The sequence below is a fragment of the Biomphalaria glabrata genome, chromosome 7 (genome assembly GCF_947242115.1).
Source record: "Biomphalaria glabrata chromosome 7, xgBioGlab47.1, whole genome shotgun sequence".
NCBI classification, from domain to species: domain Eukaryota; kingdom Metazoa; phylum Mollusca; class Gastropoda; family Planorbidae; genus Biomphalaria; species Biomphalaria glabrata.
The window spans coordinates 27,138,917-27,160,703 of record NC_074717.1 but is presented as its reverse complement, the minus strand read 5'-3'; the positions used below and the strand labels follow the sequence as shown (position 1 = coordinate 27,160,703).

The 21,787-nt window shown below is 31.6% G+C and overlaps 1 protein-coding gene across 2 annotated transcripts; it reads left to right on the top strand.

Moving 5' to 3' along the window:
• Nucleotides 1–304: 304 nt before the first annotated feature.
• On the top strand, nt 305–21,739 carry LOC106070470 (D-aspartate oxidase-like). 2 transcript variants are annotated; one of them, XM_013230386.2, is made up of 10 exons: nt 305–671; nt 1,971–2,082; nt 2,205–2,293; nt 3,061–3,126; nt 5,894–5,948; nt 6,168–6,269; nt 6,801–6,862; nt 7,987–8,104; nt 8,461–8,562; nt 20,174–21,739. In XM_013230386.2, the coding sequence occupies exons 1-10, from the start codon at nt 460–462 to the stop codon at nt 20,285–20,287; spliced, it is 1,032 nt and encodes a 343-aa protein (XP_013085840.2). In that variant the 5' UTR covers nt 305–459; the 3' UTR covers nt 20,288–21,739. The 2 variants fall into 2 exon arrangements, with proteins under 2 accessions (XP_013085840.2, XP_055890820.1); XM_056034845.1 differs by lacking the exon at nt 305–671 and adding an exon at nt 1,481–1,790.
• The last annotated feature ends 48 nt before the right edge of the window (nt 21,740–21,787 follow it).

Below are 21,787 nucleotides of genomic sequence, written 5' to 3'. Positions count from 1 at the left end.
CATTGTTATATAATTCTCTCCACATTGCACAACTTATTGTGCATAGCACCATACCTAGACACTACTTTTAACTGCTAGATTTTAACCTGGGTTTTTAAAGGGGTTGTAAACTGTTGGAGTTCTGGATGAAGCTAACACATTTTCAAGACTTTCTTTACTTGAAAGCGAAAAGAAGATGTCTATTAGGTGTGTCCACTAAATGACAGCACATTCTTTAGTGTCACGGTCTAATCACGCAAGTAGGCAAGATGTCACGGTAATTAAGGACAGTCGGCTTCAGTGTTATCTTGCTTTTTATTTTTTGCTCGAGTTGCGTACCTTGGACTCGTATTTGGTGCACCAAATCTTTTTTTTTTTTAATGTTCACATTTTAAACCCTGAGGACTTGATCTATTTCTACAACAACAAAACTAAGTAGCGAGCTGTTGGAAACTCAAACAATCGTCGTTTTGAATTCTGATGACTTCAGTGGAGAAAATGAAAAGGATAGCGGTAGTTGGGGCGGGTGCAGTCGGATTATCAACTGCGTTGAATGTACAGAAGATGCTGCCCAACGCTCAAGTCACAATCATAGCTGATAAATTCGGAAAAGACACAACAAGTAATGGGGCAGGGGGATTCTTCAGACCATACACCGGGGATTTTCATGTAGAAGATCGTCAGCTAATAGCGTAAGTTTTGACATTTGTTCTTGAAGACGTAAAATAATACCTATTCTAAGTAGTGGATGATAACATTCCAACAAAAGGCTTAAAGGAGGATGGGGTAAGAATCAATTTCCCTGAGCAACCACCCCCCTGATGTATTATTACATAGGATTTGAACACAGGGAGTTCGCGTAGGAAAGAGATACTTGGAGAAGTGACTCCTTTTATGAAAGAGAGAGCTGGAGAAGTGAAAAAATCAAGACGTCTGTAGAAGTCACTCAATGAACTTCTCTTTATGTTTTGTCTGTTCTATTTATTTGAATGCTGTTTTTATTTGAAAAAAAAAAAAACAAGAACAACATGAGTCCACGTAATCATAAGTCATTTCCAATCAGGAGCAATTATAAAGTCGTTGTCTTAGTCTTTGATACCTGGAGAAGTGATTTCTTTTTAGTTCATTGAATTATAACATTATCACAAAAAAGCTTATAATCACTAATGCTGAGCTTTTAATTAGGCCTAAAAAAAATTATATAGAACTAGATATCAGATAATTAGAACTATAAACCCATTATTATGATAGATTAGGTTATTTATATTATATAGTGAAATATCAATGTCAATGCATACAAAACTTTGATTTTAAATACATTGAATTACTCCAATAACTTTCGTCATAGTAAAAAATTAGAAGTAATTGACAATAGTTAACTCCCCATTATGTCACACCACTAAAGAGTAACAAAAGTGGTGCTATGGTCATAGTCAAACATTTAAATTAATCAGAAGTAGATAACACTCCATTATGTCACACCACTAAAGAGTCACAAAAGTGGTGCTATGGTCAAACAAATTAGACGTTATACTGGGCTCACATAGGTCTCACCAGCCATATGTTGACAGCATAATGTTTTGACAACTTTTCATTATCCTATCAAGCTGAAATTTCGTTCTACACGACCACACATTTTATTTAAATTTCAGCAATAAAACTTCATTAATAATGAAATATTTTTTTTTACAAATTATTTACTGTTAAAGCCCAAAGCCCATCTACGGAACTAACAATGATATTGTATTGTATTTCTCTTATTACCGAGTATCAGTAATATCCCTTTTGCATATGACCACCCCAACGAAAAGGTATGATATAATTAAATTTATGATAAGTAAAATATGAATGTTTAGTTTACTAGAGCTATATTGTTTAACCGCAAAGTAGGAATGGATTTTTTTAAAATTAACATTACTTGTTTACCAAACAAAAAATAAGTCAATAAATTTTGCAGTTTAATAATACTTTTTTTTTTACCTGCTCATAAGACAGTGGACAAAAGATTCTTGGAAATATTTCAGCAGTCTGGCACAGTCACCTCAAGCTGAAGAAACTGGTCAGACATTAGTGTCTGGAGTAGTAGTCAACAATATATCAAGGGTATGCTAAAGCTGCACATCAATAGTTTACATAGAATAGTATTGAATAGATCTACATTTGAAAATTCTATTTAAAAATAGAATAGAATTCTATTTAAAAAATATATGTATTTTCTATCCTAGGATGAACATTATGCTTTACTTGCCAGTTTGGTCTATGACTTTCACAAAATTCCTGAAGATTATTTAAAAAGGAAAAAATGGAATTACAAGTAAGAAATTTTAAATTTTCTTTACTTTGCCAACTAGCAAGCTGAATGTTGACATGATAAATTGAATTTTGTTATTTACAGTTTCATTATCACTTAGATGATGAGTGTTAAATAAACTTGAAATTAAGTTTATTTTATGCTAGTAGTGTTAGCATTTGTTACTCTGAACAGAATTATTGTGTTTAAATGGTTGTCTCATTTTATATAGTATTCTATTACATCATTGAACCTCTAGTAAAATCAGGCACTCAAAGGGTTTATTAATATTAACATAGCAGTATGTCTTGAATTTGGTTTTTTTGTGAAATAATAAGCATATGGCAGTGAGGGTGTTAAAGGATGACAATACTTAAAAAAAAATAATTGGCACTATTCATTAGAGCCAGCAAACAAATAATATTTTAGTTTTATTTTAATGTTAAAATGGAATTTCAACAATGTTTTGGAAAGTCTTATCCCACATTGCTATTATGTAAAACACTCAATTTAAAAATATAATAATAAACATAATCTGATACCTGATTGTTGTAATTGTGAATGATTCTTTAAAATTTTTTTAACACATTTGTTTATTCTTTATTGATATCAAATTATGGTCATATAGGCCTACTTGCAGGAATAACTGTTTGGGTTTGCTCTGCATGCTCTTAATAATATGCTCATTGCTATATATCAGTGATAATCTTCTAGTTACAGTAGCTCTAGCCACAGTGACTTGGAGATGTATTTATAAATCTTAAGCTCTTTTTTTATGTTTCGTTAATTAGATATGGATATAGTTTTACAAGTGTGATAACACAGACTCCTAAGTTTTTACCATGGCTTACCAAAAAGTAAGTGATTGTTATGTATGAAATAAACTTTAAGCACTTGTTTTGTTGAAAATTTGAATAATTTATAAAAATAGCACTAAAATTTTTATGACCTTTTTTTTAATTAATTTATTCATTTTATGGCTATTTCCAATAATAACTAGACTATCCTTTCTTGTATCATATTCCTTTTTTTTTTTTAGTAAATTTAAATTTTTGTACTTTTGACTACTCAATCCTGTTAAAAATTGTAGTTTAATTTTGTTTATCTAGATATATCTCTATTACAAAAAAAAGTAGCAATTAGAGCAGTGCGATTCATAACAAACGAATATTCACATTTGACTAGAGTAACACCTTTAGTAAAATCACTAAATTTAGAAAGCCTTCAGGACAGAAGGCTCAAAAGTAAAGTAGCAATAATACATAAAACACTGAACCATAATCTTCAAATACAAAAACAAAATTTAATAAAATACTCTGAAAGACACAAAGATAAAGGCACATTCCTCGTCCCATATGCTAGGACAAATTTGTACAAATACTCCTTCTTCCCTAGTGCTAATAGAGCATGGAATGGGTTGCCTGAGCTAGCCAGGAAAACCAGTGACTTGGCAGAATTTAAGTCATTGGTTAATATGCATGACGCGTAGGACGTAATCATCTTCTTTTTTGAAGTAACGTCTGTATTATATAAGATAAGATACATAAAACACTGAAAATTTAAAAAAAGTAACAATTATACATAAAACAATGAACCATAATCTTCAAATACAAAAACAAAATCTAATCAAATATTCAGAAAGACACAAAGATAAAGGCACATTCCTTTTTCCATATGCTATGACACATTTGTACAAATGCTGGAAAACCAGTGACTTAGCATAATTTAGGTTGTTAGTTAATATGCATTTTATGCATGGCTAAATGCATAACGCTTAGGATGTAATCATCTTCTTTTTTGAAGTAATGTCTGTATTTTTAAGATAAGATAAGACAAACAGAGTAGAAATAGGATAGGTTTATGTGTACCAGATATTTGCAGAGTTTTTGTCACTTTGACATTTCTAGAAATATTTCATCAAGTCGCCTATAAAGTCTTTTAAGTGTTGTTGTACATTCCATTTTTTTAAATATTACACAATCAAATCAACCAGAATACATATTAAATATAAAGTTAGTTGACAAAAATTAATCTGATTCAACAATTTCTATGTAATTCATCAGGCTAGTTAGAACTATTAGGTCGAAGATCTCAATGTTTTTGGAAATGTCAGTTCAAATTTATCTTTGAGACTTTTAACTGATTAACGGTATTTGAAGATATAAATAGATGCCCTACCTTATCTCTGTTCCTGTCATACATTCAACACAAACACACACAGAAACAAAAAAAAATAGACCTATTAAAGATATTTGAAAGACAGATAATAAGTAGACTTTTGTGATTTGGAAAATACTACATTTTACCAAGGCCAGATTGAAGTAGGTGGAGGCCCCAAGGCTGAATTTTTGTTGAGCCCCCCCCCCCCCCCTCCTCCCACTTTTTCAAAAGCTGTAACAAAAATCCTCTTATCAGTAAAAATACTAAAATCTAAAAGCATGTCATATTATAAAAGAAACAAATATATTGTACTTGTAAAAAAATCATTAAAAATATTCAATATGCTTATTTTAGTAAGAAAAAAAATAATTTTGGGGGTTTACTCAATGTAATAGGCCTACATCCAGAATAGATTACAAGCATTGCATAAGCAGACATATTTAACCATGACAGTGTTGCCAAATGTAAGATTTAAAGTATTGTTGGTAAAAGTAAGAAAAAGAAATATACAAAAAAAAAAAAAAAAAAAGTTGCTGGTCCATCAAAATATGGATTTTTTCTCTATTGTGGGGTCCCTTTCTTGTAGAACCCCATGGGTAGTAGCCCTGCCTGCCCTCCCTTAAATCCAGCCTGGTTATTGCAGCTGTCTAAAAGAGGATAACAGAGAATTTAAGGCTGGCATATGTCTTGCATGTTTTATATCTATGGTCCATATATTCACTGTTTAATATATCTTTGTTAATTAAAATGCACAGAGTCAAGTAGTTGTTTAGCTGTTTATTTGTTGATTTTTTTCAAATATTAGACATATATGTTTTTCTTTTCTCTGATCCAAAATTTAATTTTCAAACAAAATTAAATATGAGTATTTGGTAAATAAACGAACAACAGTGATGTGATAGTTTGCTTTGATGGAAATAGTTGGGCGACTAAAGTCTCTTAAAACTGTAAATTGTTGTTTTGTTTCTTAACTTTTTTATTTATAGTTGCCCACGTTCTGTCATTGTTTAATACAATTTCATTAATAGTCAACTCTAGCATTTGAGAATAAAACTTGGTAATAAAGTATAGCATTTTTATACACACATTGTTTAGGCATGTATGATGTGATTTAGGTTTGCTGCTAAAAACCTCTTTTTTTATTTTTTTTCCTCATATTTATATATGTGGTGGCTGATTGGTAAAGTATTTGGCTTCCTGGTTTGAATCTCTATGAAGGTTGGGATTTAGAACTTTGAGATTTTCAGAATGTCTTTGAGTCCAACCATTTCTAATTGGTACTTGACATTAGTTGAGAAAGCATTGTGCTGGCCTCATGATACCCCCGTTAACCATTGGCGATAGAAATAAATTACCTTTACATCATCTGCCAAGGTACACATATAAAATAAAATGTAATTTATATAAACATGGATGCTGCATAACTGCATACAATAATTATGTACCTGATTTAAACATTTTCAGATTTTGTGAAGCAGGTGGTTCCCTTGTAAATAAAAAATTAAACAGTTTGACAGAAGTAAGTTGTTATCTTTTTTAAACAGTTAGCTTTTTAAGAGCCCTGTATTTTTTAAACTGAAAAATATTTCTGTATCTTGGTTACATGTAGGCCTATACGTACAAACAATACAAAATCATTTTTAACATATTTTGAAAATAATTGAAACTATTTTAATTGCAGTAACTAAATACCAATAAATGAAATGTAAATAAACCAATGTCACAATTTGTTTGTCAGCTGGCAGGCCAGTATGATGTTGTAGCTAATTGTTGTGGCCTTGGAGCCAGGGAATTGTTGGGCGATAATAGTGCATTTCCTATCAGAGGTCAGCTTGTTATGGTAAGGTTTGAATTTAAAGTAGAATTACTAACAAAAATTGGACATAAGTGTAGGGATCCTCACAAAAGTTTGGTTAACCCACCCCCACCTCATACAAAAAAATACATTAAACAAATATATAAACAAACTATGCCAATTCTTTAGCTCCCCAGTTCTTAATCTAGATGTAAGTACTAATAAGTTCTCAAAGGTGTTTAATCTATAATGAAAATAAAAAGGAACTAGTCTTTACTCTCACATTTTTGTCCATAAAGACATATGGACTCGCAATCCTGAGTGCTTTTAAAACGCAAGATGCACAATTTCACAAAATTGGTTTTAAAAAATCAAAATTTTATAATGAGTTTTAGAGGAAGAATAAGTGCTAAGTCAGAGAACAAGTGAATAAGGGCATTGGCTTAAATAATAAGTTGAAATTAGCTAGATAAAATTGCTTGAAATAGTTGTCTAAAAATTTGTTGGTATGGTTTAAATATTTTTTTTACATAGAGACATAAAGAACAATTTAAATCCAGTACTTTTTTTTTTAAGGTCAAAGCACCATGGATTAAACAATTTTTTCTCTCAGATGATGATATTTATCTCATACCACAGTAAGTTTGTTCAATATTCTCTATTGTTTGTTTTTATTGATAGTATAAGCATGATAATATAGGACAACATTGTCAGATGATCATTAAAAATAAAAAAAAAACACCTGTGATATTTAGTGATGTTGGATATTTTTTTTTTTTTAAATAATTCTCAAATTAACATCAAAATAATTAAATGGCTCTATGTTTCCTATATATCTTTATAAACAAAATATAAATATTTGAATGGCAATGTCTTTGATTCCAAAGATTAAGGATTGAGTGCAGTGTTTCACATGGCTATGCAAACCCAGTTAGGTGTATAATTTTCCACACCTGATACAAAGCTGTTGTCCACTGGTGGTCTAAAATATTTATATACTATAAAAAATGGTAAGACCACCCACACACACAATTAAAAAACCTTCACTGTCTGCTTCCATAATAAAAGACTCAATCATATTAAAATAACATTCACACCAAAACACTCGATCACTCTTATATTAAAACCCTCACAGATGTGAAAATATGTATCAAAGAATTAGGCCGATTGATTTATTTTTGTTTTTATAGCTCTCTTACATAAAAACATATGCATTCATGCAGCTATTTCCAATTTAGGAAAAAGAAGAAAAATAGGTTGTTAAAAAAAAAGATTTAAGTCTATTTTTTGTGCTTTTGAACATTTGACCAGTTAGTTAAGCTTACAATTTGTCTGGAGTCTGATGTTACCTTCAAATATATTTATATTAGATCATTGTTCAGTTCCTCCTCCTTCACTAGACTTGGAGACTTAAGCCAATGGGAACAAATTTCCAATCATTGTTGTCTCATGTAGGAATCCTTAATGCTAATTGATATAAATTATCTGATGAGCTTAAATGAGTTTAGTTTAGTCCTTGACACAAATGAACAAACAACTGAAGCATCTACTCCACAAGTCACAAGCACTTTGAACTTTTAATTGATAATTCACAAAAGAATGTGTATTGTAAAAAATTATGACCTCATCTTTTACAGCTAAAAAGTTTTGATACAATCTAGATCTATTTTTAAAATGCCATTATGATGAATGAATTGAAATCTCAATTATATGTTACTACTATTACTAATAAAGTATTAACCAACATTATTTCTATGAGCAGTGATGACAAAATAATAATTGGTGGAGTAAGAGAGAAAAACAATTTCAGTCTCACAGCTGAAAAAGACACAAGGGAAAGAATTCTTTCAAGGGCGGAAGCACTTTTCCCAGAAGTAAAGGTTTGTCTGAACTAAAGAAAAAAAATGGTATTCAGAAATTATTTTTTTTGTGTTGCACATATTTCTTAAATGATATAAAGATCTAAATGATTAATTTTAGCTTTTATTAAGTTTTTTCTTTAATTACATGTTAGATCATTTAGTCAAGGTCTGAGTGGAGCTGCAAATTGTGAAATATGGAGTCTAAATATTGAGTTTCTTTGTTATCCTAAAGTCACAGCATGAGAATTATGATGTTCTCAAATGTTGTTTAACCTTTCTCTAGTTCAACCAAAAACAAGTTAATTTAAAACCAAGCATCATTTTCATATATAAGTTAAAATTTGACAACTGCTTTACAATATTTTTTTGTCCAGGGAGCTCAAGTAATAGGTGAATGGGTTGGACTTCGCCCAGCAAGAGAGAGGGTTAGATTTGAAACTGAAGTTTTGGACTGTGGACCCAAAGGAAAATTACCAGTAAGTTCAATATTAAACCTAATGCAGTATAAACATTTTTAATAACACACTCAAAACAATCTCTTTGAAAGTTTCAATTAAACTACCAGTGCATCAGTGTCACTGTTTGATTTTATATAGTATGAATGTGGCTGTGGTTATCAATGTAGGCGTGGTGGTGACATTGGGTTCCTGTTACAAATCACAGAATAATGAAATGACGCTGGGTGTAGCAGACACAATAAATTTAATATAACACCACATAGTGAATACACCATACAATTCAACCCAGGAATGGTCAGTATTAATCCAACAGTAATATACGAATATCACAACTTAGTACTTCTTCTATAACCAACTACTTTAAACATCTAACTCTACTGCTTATATCTTAAGTGACTCAATACAAGTGTTTGCTACAAGATCTCTATGTGGACTGACTGCCTTTAACTCTCTGGTTCACCTAAGGTCAAAAGTGTTCACCTTAGTGCAACATGGGTTGTGAATAAGATTCACAATATGGAATTAACATACACAATACAGAATTAGGGTTTCTACTCTATGGCACCAACTTTGAGGTGGTGACATTACCTATCACCCCCCTTTTGAAAAAAATTTTGAAGAAATTTTTTTCAGCTTGACGACATAATTATCATAAGTAGGATCAATTGGAATTCTTGGGGTCTATGAAATGTACAATTGCAGAGTTCAAATAGAACTACAAACTTGCAATAAAATATACAATATGACAGTATTACACTAAATATTTGCTAAATCAAAAAAAATTCATACAAGGGCAAAATTCTCTAATCCATCATATTCTTGTAAGGCAATTCAAATAATTCTCTGAGTCAAATACTTAACATCCCAAATAATTCTTTATATGTAGTTCTAATATATACATCAATGTTCAAATGTGTTCAATATTTACAAGTCTTTTTCATAATAATATGTGCAAAGTGTGACAAAAATTTCAATGACAATCTCCTATGTCACAATGTGAAAAATTAATACAAGTTTTTATTCACAATATCTATTTATAAAAAATCTTTGACACTATAGCAATGTTAGAAGTCTGGTTTTTTGACACCAATAGTACAATATGTAAAAATCATGTAGAAAATGTTACAAGTAAGTCTCAATATGTAAGTGATAAGTATAGAAAAATTCAAAATATATGTGTCAAAATTCAAGATCAAATTGATTAATGATCATTGTTACAAATTCAATGTATCTGTTTACTTCAATATGAGGTTTGATATCTCCATAAAAAATTGTTGTGCATTAATATTACACAAGTAAATATGTATAATTCAAGTATCAAAATATTTGCTCAAAAGTATGAACATCAAATCAAAATAAATATCTTTCATAGTGCTTGTTGCATGCACCTTATGTTTCAATTAAGTATTTCTCCATATGACAGTTCAAATAATTTGTAGCTAGTAATGGCAAAAGTTTAATGTTACATTGTTTATCAAATAATTATTGAGTACAAAGTTCAAAAAACTCTTTTGTCAAAAAAAATTCAACTGAGAAAATGTGTCAGTTGTGATACAATCTTTGAGTTTACATTAATTTGTTCAAGCATATATATACAAGCATAACATCCTACTAGTTTAGTTGTATTCATTTTAATCTGTTGTGAAAAAATTTGTAAGTCCAATTTAAAAGAATAATATCAAGTGTCTCTTTCAGTACTTGAAATATCAAAAAGTTTGTACAACAATCTTCTTGTTTACATCAATGATTGTTACAAAAAAATATAGTCCATAAGAATAGTTTGACAAAAATGTTTTCAAAAAAATACAAGTGTATGTCAATATTTGATTACACTAATTGACATTAAATAAATAAGTTACATTATAAATCAATCTCCTTTTTTCAATAGTATTGAAAAATGTGACTAAGTTATATAATTGTGATAAATGACATATTAAAAAAAATTGCAATCTTGTTTACAATAGCTGTAGAAAAAATTTTGTCCAAGTTGTTCTCAATACAATGAGAAAAAATAATGTTTACATTGCATGGAAAAAATTAAGCTAGGTACTGAATAAGTTGGGAAAAATTCAATATTTGTTTACATTGTTGAGTACAAAAATGTTATTCTTGTTGACAAAAGAATGTGAAAAAAATTGTTGGTTACAATGTAGTAATCAAATTCCAAAGTTTGTTTACAAATAGAGTTTGTTTTTTTTTTTTTTTTAAAAATGAAGTCTTAGTTCTAGTTCAATGTTTACAAATAGTACTCATTGTTTACAAAATAATGCTCAATGTTCACAAAATGACATCATAGCTGGTTGTAAAAATAATTTTTTACTTTAAGGTGTGAATCTTAAATCTTTGACATTTAGCAATACAAGTTTTGACTAACATGACATAGATCATTATCTAAGTCATTCTGATTATCTTGAATATATCTGGACATAAAATCAGCAATAACATTATCTTTCCCTTTTATTTGTTTTATTTCAAAATGGAAATCAGCTAGGATCATGGTCCATCTTGTAATTCTACTATTAGTATTTGCTTTAATATTTAGAGTGGTTAATGGTTTATGATCTGTAAATATTAGGAAAAATCTGCCTAACAGATGTCTTTTTAGTCGCAGTGTACACCACACTATGGCTAAACATTCTTTTTCTATGGTACTGTATCTTATTTCTGCCCTGGATAATCTTCTACTAAGATATTCAATGGGGACCAGATTATTGTCATCTCTCTGCATAAGACATGCTCCTATGGCAGTGTCAGATGCGTCTGTGTATAATTCAAATACTTTATCTTTACTGGGTATATGTAATCTCTTATCATCATTAAATATTTCTTTGAGTTTATCTACTGCTTCTCTACATTCTTTAGAAGCTGCAATTATTTTCTTATATGTGTCCTTGTTGCTGTTCTTTACTTTTAATAAGTCATAAAGAGGAGATATTAATTGTGTATAGTTACTAATAAATTTCTTGTAAAAATTAAATAATCCTATAATGGCTTGAATGTCTTTTTTAGTTTCTGGTGGTTTAACTTGCATTATTTTATTTAGGTTGCTTCTAGTAGGCCTTATTTGTTTGTTTCCTATTTCATAGCCTAAAAATTCTATTTTAGTTTTCCCTATATGTAGTTTATCAGGGGCTATAGTCAACTTGTTCTCCCTCAGCCTATTTAATACTTGTTTGAGAGTTTTAATGTGATTTTCCCAAGTTTTTGAAAATATGCAGATATCATCCACGTAGAAAACTACATCTTCTATTCCCTCCAGCAACTTGGCCATACATTTTTGGAATGTTGCCGTACTGTTCACTAAGCCAAATGGCATCACATTCCATTGGTACACTCCTACTAGACCTGGCAAATTGCAGCTGAACGCGGCAAACTTTTTGGATCTCTCCTCCATCTCTATTTGCCAGAACCCACGGTTCAAATCACAAGTGGTAAATATTTCTGAGCTTCCTATTTTTTCTATCAACTGTTCTGGTAGAGGTAGTGGTAGTGGTAGAGGTAGTGGTAGAGGTAGTGGTTCTGCATCAATCACTGTTTTGCTATTCAATTCTCTAAAATCACAGCACACACGTAGAGTGTTATCTTTCTTTTTGACTATTACTATTGGGGACACATTCACTTTGTTCATCTACCCTTCTGATTGTTCCATCCTTCAGTAACTTATTTAATTCTTCTTTAACTTTGTCACAGTATGCTGTTGGTATTGTATAGTTTTTTTTTTTTATTGCAGAATAGTCTTTCAATCTGATTTTATGCTGAATTATGCTTGTCCTCCCTAGTTGATTTGTAATCACATCCTTGTACTCTCTCAATACATTTTCTACTTGCTCTTCATTTGCTGCTGGTGTTTCAATATGTTGGGATACAGCACAGGCATGAAGAAAAAAATTTAGTTCGCTATCTGTCTCATCTTCAAATATCTCACATTCTTCTGCATCATTGCCTTGTACTACCATAGCATGTTCTCTTCTGGGACTACCTTTCAGTTTGTTGACATGTAATTTCCTCACTATTCCATTCATCTCAACTTCATATGTTACGTTTCCTACTTTCTTTTCAATGGTATATGGACCATCATAAAATTCTTCCTCATCTCGCATTTTTACGTAAACTGTATCTCCTTCTTCAAATTCTCTTAACACTCTATTTTTGTTTTTAATGTCTCTGTGTTTCTTTGTGCTTCTTTTAATATTCTCTTGTGCCGTTTTGACCGCATATGTTAACTGATTTTTGTTCTTCACTATAAGTGGGAAATCTTCTTCTTTAATCTCAAGCATGTTTTGTTTCCATAAATGTAATGGTCCTCTCATTTTTCTGTTATGCACTAATTCATATGGAGAGAAACCTGTTGATTCGTTCTTGGCTTCACGGTACGCAAACAATATATATGGTAGCATCTCATCCCAGTTGTTTGGGTTTTCCATACATACTTTGTCCAACATAATCTTCATAGATTTATTCCAACGTTCTACAATACTGTTCGCTTGTGCATGGTAAACTGTACTAAAGACTTGATTGACTTCTGTTAACTTTGCGAATGCGGCTGTTAGGGCCGCTTTAAACTGAGTTCCGTTATCACTGACAATGGTTCTAGGAAAGCCTATCATGGTAAATAATAGTAATAACGTCTGACATATCGTACTTGCATCAATGTGTTTTAATGGGAAAGCTTCAGGCCAGCGTGTGGCAAAATCCATGAATGATAATATGTATCTATTTCCTTTAGCTGTTACTGTTGGAAGTTCAGCTATGTCCATAGCTAGTTTTTCGAATGGTGTCTCTACTGTATCTGTTTCTTGTAGATGTGCTTTGTGTTTCCCTGTGATTGGATTTCTTCTTATGCACTGTACACAACTCTTAGTATATGCCTTCACTTCTTGCTCCATCTTTGGCCAGAAACAGTTGTGTCTTATTTTCTCTAGTGTTCTTGTGTAAGCCATATGTCCAGCCAAGGGACTGTCATGACATGTTTCAATGATGCTTTTTCTCAATTGCTGAGGTATTACTATTTGTAGCACTTCATTTCCATTTCTTATTTTCTTATGCTTTATAGCTACTCCATTTATTTTGCTGTATGGTCCTTCAGTTCTGTTGCATAAATTCTTGCATATGTTCGAAATTGTTGGATCATTTTGCTGCATCTCAATTAATTCATCTTTGTTGACATTCATGTTTGGAATTATGGCCATAAAAGATTTGTCTTTCTTGTCATTTTTTATTTTTGATGTGTTCTCCATTTGACACTCTATGTACAGTATCTTTGTTTGAAATATACTGTTTGCCTTTATTTCTTTCACTGGTCACTTCACTTGTGTCTATGTTTCTGCTTTCCTTATCTAATTTAGCTTGAGCTCTTGTTGTTACTGCAGCTACTTCTATATTTTCTTGATTTACACTATTAGCCCATTTTACTAAGGCTTCTTCTGACAGTTCAACTATATTCTCTATGTTCCCTATAATTAGTTCTTCAGCTGGGTTGTTCATTACTATGGCTTTGTATTGACCAGTGAACCATGGTGATTCAATGAAAACTAATGCTGTTTCACATTCTTCCCATAAGTCTTTATTCGCATAAGTCAGTGTGACCTTGTCTTCAAGTATCTGTTCAGGTTTTACTAGTGATTTCTTCACAATGATTGAGGTGCAGCCGCTGTCACGTAATGCATATACCTTAATGCCATCCACATAGGCAGGATACACTTTTAATTTGGCTACCTTTGTCTGTATATATGCTACTGTTTCATATTCTATTGGTCTTTCAGTTGCTACAGCTGCTATGTTTTGTCTGGTATGATTGTTATTGTGGTAAGTATGTTGTCTATCTTGAAATTGGTCTCTTCTAGACATTCTGTTGTTTTGCCATCTTCTGTTTGTTTGATGTGATCTACTGTTAGTTGGACTGTAGCTTTGCCATGTTCTTCTGTTATATTGTTGTTGATAGGATCTATTATAGTTAGGACTGAAGCTCTGGAAGGTTCTGTTATCTCTTCCATATCTATGGTTTCTATTTACATGTTGTTGTTTTTCTGATGCCATTCTCTTTCTGCACTCTGCTTTGGTGTGACCCAATATGCCACAGAAAAAACATTGTATGCTCTTGGCATATTTAAATTTATTTGTAGTTCTTGGATGGTTTTCTGTCACTGTTGCAGCTACATTGTACAATTCCCTTTTGTCAATGGTGATGTTTGGGTGGGAGTCCTTGTATGTTGTTAAGTTTGATATCAATTCAGCTTCATTTTTTATTTTTCTCTCCTTCAGGAATGAGAATGCTGCATCTGTAACATTAATTAGCACATTCTCAATGAGAAAAAAATCTAATATCTGTTTGGGGTCATCTAAGTTGCAGTTTGCGAGTTGTAGCCACTTTGTCATGTTCTGGCGCATGTCATGTATTGTTCTTTTTAAATCTGCATTCTTTGCTAGTTTTATTTCCCTAAAAAGTTTTCGATAGTGCTCCTCCGTTTTGCCAAAATGTTCAATTAGTCTTTGTTTTACTGTGTTGTAGTCTTTTCTTTGCTCCATAGTTAGTGTGCCGATGATGTTTAGTGGTTCACCTCTTAGGTTAGCTAGAAGTTGTTGAGCCATTTGTGCACTATTCATATTTGCTGTTTGACAGATGTATTCAAATTGAATTATGAAATTTTCCAATGTGTCTTCTTTTGGGTCAAAGTTCCTAAATTTGCTATGATACTGATGATGAGATGAAGTTTGACTTGCTGAATTGTCTTTATTTTCTTTTGCTAGCTTGGCCATTTTTTCTTCATGTTCTTTTAATTTTATTTCATGCTGGCGTTCTTTTTCTTTCTCTAAGTTTTCTTGTTCTTTCTCTCTCAGTCTTCTTTCATGTAGCCTTTCTTCCCATTGCTTGTCTTTTTCTACTCTAATTCTATCTATTTCAATTTTAATGAATGCAGCTCTATCATCTTCTTTTAACTTTAGTTTATCCACTATCTCTATTAGTTTTTCATACTCAGCCATTTTCAAAGATTCAAATTAGTAATATAGTTAATTAATAGATATGTGTACACTAGGTAGTTGTAAATGAATATTGTACGATAAATAATTATTATAGCTCAAATAGTAATTGCAGGTAATAGTATGTATATATTTTGTGCGAAACAATTGAGGTTATGAGGTATCTTAAGTTATTCTTGGTACTTTGTCTAGTTCGTAATGTAATACTTTACTGATCAATTATGTGATTATGTATTTTTAGTATCTCCACTTGCAATGTAAAAGTTTATTGCAACAAGTAATTCACAATTATGTGAGCCTTATTAGTCTGATAAATAGTGATCAATGTATCAATAGTATCAAAATATGAATGTGTTTGAAGAGTATATACAATATAAATCTTGTCAATCTCAAATCAAAATATATCCCATAGTGTATCAAGTGTGTAGTGTAGTGTTGATAATAATAAAAAATAGGTTGAAATAAGAAGTAAAATAAATATATATATTAATAAGTAATTAGACAAACATAAATACACTATAGATACTAAACAGTCTGCTTTAAAGAGACATTACAAGATAGTAGAAATAGTAGACAAAAGAATTACATTGAGAAATAACTATGACGCAAAAAGAAAATTCAACAGATGTAAACAAGACAATATCAATACAAGAGTTTAACAATATGATAGATACTTGACAAATACAAACTTAACTAATACTGCTATACGATCAAGTATTTACTTTATCTAAAGAGTCCCTACCAATACCTGGATGCTGACTTGAAAAAAAATATAAATGCTCAGACTCAATAGATAATTAAATTTAGTCCCTAAAGGTCAGGTGTATATATAAATACAAATGTAAACAATGAAAAAAAATTGTGGTGTAGTTCAAGAGAACTAATCAATACTGATAATACTAAGGGTAATTAAAGTTACTTCCCTTAAATATTCACTTGATGCTTGACTTGTACATAAAGTTCCGGTGATGCTCCACATAAAATATGTCCACAGTACAGTTCATAAGTAATCCACTTGCTAAATCCGCAGCACAACGGTACAGTTCATAAGTAATTCACTTGCTAAATCCACAGCACAATGGTACAGTTCATAAGTAATCCACTTGTTAAATCCACAGTACAATGTTACAGTTCATAAGTAATCCACTTGTTAAATCCACAGTACAATGTTAAATGATACGGTACTCAAGTTCTTGAACAATAGTAATCCAATAAATACTTCATATGTTTGACAGATAATCCATTAAACAATTCATATAGTTGACAAGTAATCCAATAAATAATTCATGTGCTTGATAGGTAATCCACTGTTTCGTACAGTTGCTGAAACAAATATAAATAACTAAAAATGACCTTAGGTAGTGACGACAAGAGAGGTCTAAGAGTGAGAGCGCTCTCTTATTAAATGTGCTGTTAGACAGCGACAATAGGAGTGTGTCATTAGAATTATGACGAGCACTCGATGTAGATGATTCTTGAATATGTCAGCTACTTCGACTGACCATATATCAGCTGTCTTCAGACGATGACTTGAATGACTTGTAGTACTAGATTTTCACCCACACCGGTTGTAGTATCACGGTTGTCTAGTTTCACCCACACAGGCTGTAAGATCAGGGTTGTCTAGTTTCGTCCACGCAGGTTGTCTCAGCATATCATGTTAAAGTGACTTTGAACAATGCTGTCATAAATGTCGTTTTCGGCCGCTTCTGACACCATAAATGTCACCGTGTTATTTTATATGTTATGAATGTGGCTGTGGTTATCAATGTAGGCGTGGTGGTGACATTGGGTTCCTGTTACAAATCACAGAATAATGAAATGACGCTGGGTGTAGCAGACACAATAAGTTTAATATAACACCACATAGTGAATACACCATACAATTCGACCCAGGAATGGTCAGTATTAATCCAACAGTAATATACGAATATCACAACTTAGTACTTCTTCTATAACCAACTACTTTAAACATCTAACTCTACTGCTTATATCTTAAGTGACTCAATACAAGTGTTTGCTACAAGATCTCTATGTGGACTGACTGCCTTTAACTCTCTGGTTCACCTAAGGTCAAAAGTGTTCACCTTAGTGCAACATGGGTTGTGAATAAGATTCACAATATGGAATTAACATACACAATACAGAATTAGGGTTTCTACTCTATGGCACCAACTTTGAGGTGGTGACAATCAGGAACCTGTACAGTTTCATCCTTGCATCAAGCTGTCAGTCTTAGCTGGTATCCATAGATAATTTTAATTAGAATCCTCTTTGTATACCTAGTACTTAACTTATAGATGTATTAGTAAATTATTCTGAAAAACAAAATTTGTCATTGTTTTGCACTAAATGTTACAAAAGGGTTTATTTTAACAATGAAATATTTATATAGTAAAGTGCGAAGTTCGAGCGCATTAAGGCCGCTGGCAGCAATTTTCAAGTTTGGATTTTTATAGCACCATAACGGTCTAACCTATGAAAAAACTGATGGTATCTCTGAATTCCTCGTCCTTTTTTTCTATAAAAATAGATTGGATTTAATGTATCACTAGGCTTAGTTAATTAAAGGGGTTACTGGATCCGATTTTGGGTAAAAAAATCGATTTTTCAATTTTGGTGTAATTAAATAGGTGGACATGTATTTTATAAACCGGCACCAAAAATTTTCTAAAAAATAGCATTTTTTATTGAAAAAAAGCATTTTAATGATGCGTGGTGAACACTATTTTCCATATTTTTCTTAATACAAATTCACTGTTTTTGAGTGAATGCATTTTTTGTGACCCCCCCTGTAACCTATTTCTAAAATCTCTAGAACTAATAGAGATAAATGTGTCAAATTTGGTACACATATTCAGAGATAAATAATACAGAGAATCAGCTAGTTTTAATGACTTTAGCTGAAGAAGTTTTAAATATATGATCTTTTGGGAAAAAAAATGTGGATGCATTTTACAGGAAAAAAATCACCCTTTTTTAAAAAATCATAAAATGCACAATACTAAGAAAAAATGTATAAAATCTAGCTAGCTCCTTCCAGCCACCTATATACTTTAAGGTGTAAGTATTTTTAGCTTTGAAATTTATCTATTTTGAAAAATTTTAGAATTTTCCTATATGAACTAATTTTTGTTTATTTTCAAGATGGCTGCCGTTACCATGGCAACCCGGAAACATTAGACAACATTCAATATATATTTTTTATTATTGAGTTGTCATATGATATAATATAACAATAGTTATTAAGTTAAAGCAAAAATAAAAAAAATAAATTTCGCTATCCAGTAACCCCTTATTAAAATTAAATACGAAGTCAAAGAGGTGTAGGGTAAGTATCGCCAAGCGTACTTTTCCTCGAGCGGATTTTTCCCCAGTTAGTAAGCTCGATCGGGTTGGTGGAAGGTTCGAGCAGATCAAAGAAAATATATCTAAAAACATGTTTTAATATTTAATTTTTACTATAAAGTCATTTTCTTTTTACTCCAGCGCAAGAACACTATCCATTGCACCATTTCCGACCCTCCACAACTTCAAATAGTCTCTTTGAGCTGATGAACCATCAGACTTAAAAATAGCCTTAATCCCATTACCCATTTCCTTCACTACCGGGTAGTAAAATAGAATAATTCCACACCTCCTGAGTTTGACCTCACCATGAACTTAGCCTTTACAAGGAAAAGGAAATAGTATGTGTCGGAAGTAAAGAAAAAAGGTGCATGCGCAGTAGCAATATAGTAGTAATTTGGTAAACATTCAAATAAAAAAGTTATAGCAATAAAAAGTGAACTGTTCGAACCTCTTGTCAAATCGGGACTGCTCGAACTTCGCACTTTAGATTTTAAAAAATATTTTGGCACATCGACACAATTTAGGTCATGTCATGCCTTTAATTTATCTTAGAATTCTTTCCTCTATTTAGTGAATATAGTCAAAAAGTTAAAAGCTTTAGAAGTTATAACTTAATTATTAAAATCAGTTTATTTATAATTCAAGCGTTAAAAATTTTTGTTAATAAGTTTTTAATAAAAATCTGTTGTAAATATATGTATGCATATGTCCTTTCCCCCAAATCAGCTCACTTAGATTCTAGCAGTCAATCCCACTTCCCTGATAAAACCAAGTACTTTCCCAGGATCTAGGCTGTCTAACAGTGTTTTGAGGTTGGTTGTGGTAGAATATTTACTTCTAATATCCTGGTATCCGAGACAACCAAGGAGAATGTGCTCTACATTGAGGTTACATTTACAAATATCACACAGTGGGGGCTCCTCTCTTCTTAATATAAAGGAGTCTGTGATGTAGATGTGACCAATCCTAATTCTTGACATGGTTGTACTTCCATGAAATATGGCAACAATTATTGCAAGATAAAAAAAAAAATTCCAATACCATTGGAGCAAAATGCTTAATTTTGTGCAGAACACTGATATATCTGGGTTACCTGCTAATTGCTGTTAAGTTCTTACCTGTTCAGATATTAGAGCATTCAGTGTCACTTGAGTTTCTCTGGTCTGCCATTAATATTTTTATTTACCAGTATAGCTTTAATAAGGAAATTAAGAACTAGTCTTCTAGAGTTAAAAGTCAATAATAAACTAAGAAATTTCAATCTTGTAAAGATGACCAGCATAAAAACTGTTTGTTACAGGTAGTTCACAATTATGGACATAGTGGTCAGGGCATTACATTGAGCTGGGGGTCTGGTATAGGAGCTGCTCAACTTGTTCATAGTGTTGTGACATCTTCCAGGTCCAAAATGTAGACTCAAAGTAATACTTGACTGTTTTGTGTGTTACATTCTCATTCTTAGTTAGTTTTTCATTATTTAACTTGATTATTGGGATATTCAGTAATCTATATGCATTTAGACTATTTTGATTGTCATTATAAGTAAAACAAGAATTTTATTGCAAAATAAATAGATATGATTATAATATGATTATGCTACATAATTATGATATACTAATTCTACATCAGATATTACATTATTGTGTATCAGAATCTAGTTACTTGCATCATTTGAAGTATTCCTGTAAACCTTATTTGCCTTTTTCTTTCCCAGTGTGTTAAAGTTTTTATATCTTTTTTTCCTAACCACAGAAATCACTTCAGACACAGTCCCACCCTAATAAAAGTGTCTCACTATCAATTTCCTTTAACCGTTTAAGTGCTGAGCTGTTTTACAATGAGTGCATACAAAATGGAATTACAATTCCCATGTTTAGAGGCTAAACTATTATACATGTTTTATGGGTAAATGTCCCCAATTGAAATTGTCCTACCTCAGACAGATCATATATTAACTTAACCAAGTTTAGATCAATAGCCCGAATGACTGTGCAGAGCAGATGAGAAGGTTAGCATGCTTCTTTTTTTAATTTTACAGCAAAAGAACTTACAGTTCAGATGCAAAATGCTGGTTTGATAATACTGTGTTAAACATTTTCAATCATGTGTTTTTTTATTCTACAAATATATGACAATGACACCAACTAGCTTTTGGTGTTCTAAATCTTACAAGATAAGCTAAGCAAGTAAAATAGTTCTCTTCAAAAGTGATCATGGGGATGCTTGGCTTCTGAACCTGGGATCCTGGGTTCAAATGTCAGTGAAGACTGGGATTTTGAATTTTAGGCTTTTTAGGATATCTGACTTTTGTTGGGGAAAGTTAAAACTGTTGGTTGTTGTGCTGGCCACATAACACCCTGCCCATTAACTGTTGGCCAAAAGAAACAGATGACCTTAACATCATCTGCCCTTTAGATCACATGGTCTGAAAGGAGAACTTTACTTTTTTAAAGTGTTGCCCTCTAATATATTGGGAAAAAGCAGAATGCAATAGACCAAACATTATCTTTAAGGACAACAACAAAAATAATGCACAACCTACCAGTTAGAGCAGTAAAAAAAAGATGGAATTGGTAGTGTCATTTACACAGAAGAGGACTAAAGATATCAAACTAGTGTGAGAGGAAGACCAAATGCTAAAAGAAAGGGAGGGAAGCTAAAGGAAACATGGAGAAGATCAATAGAGAAAGAGCTGGAAAAAAAAACAGCAATGTTCAGAATGTTCCAACAGGTGTATGTTACAGCTTCAGACAGAATGAAGTTATGTTCACTCATAGATGGATGATAGTGCCATCACTTGTCTGTTACTTTTTGTAATCTAGATTTAACATATTTAGAATTATTGCATTAAAAATGCAAATCTTAATTTCATTTATCTTTTTTTTTCTAAAGTACAAAATAAAAAAAAATGTTT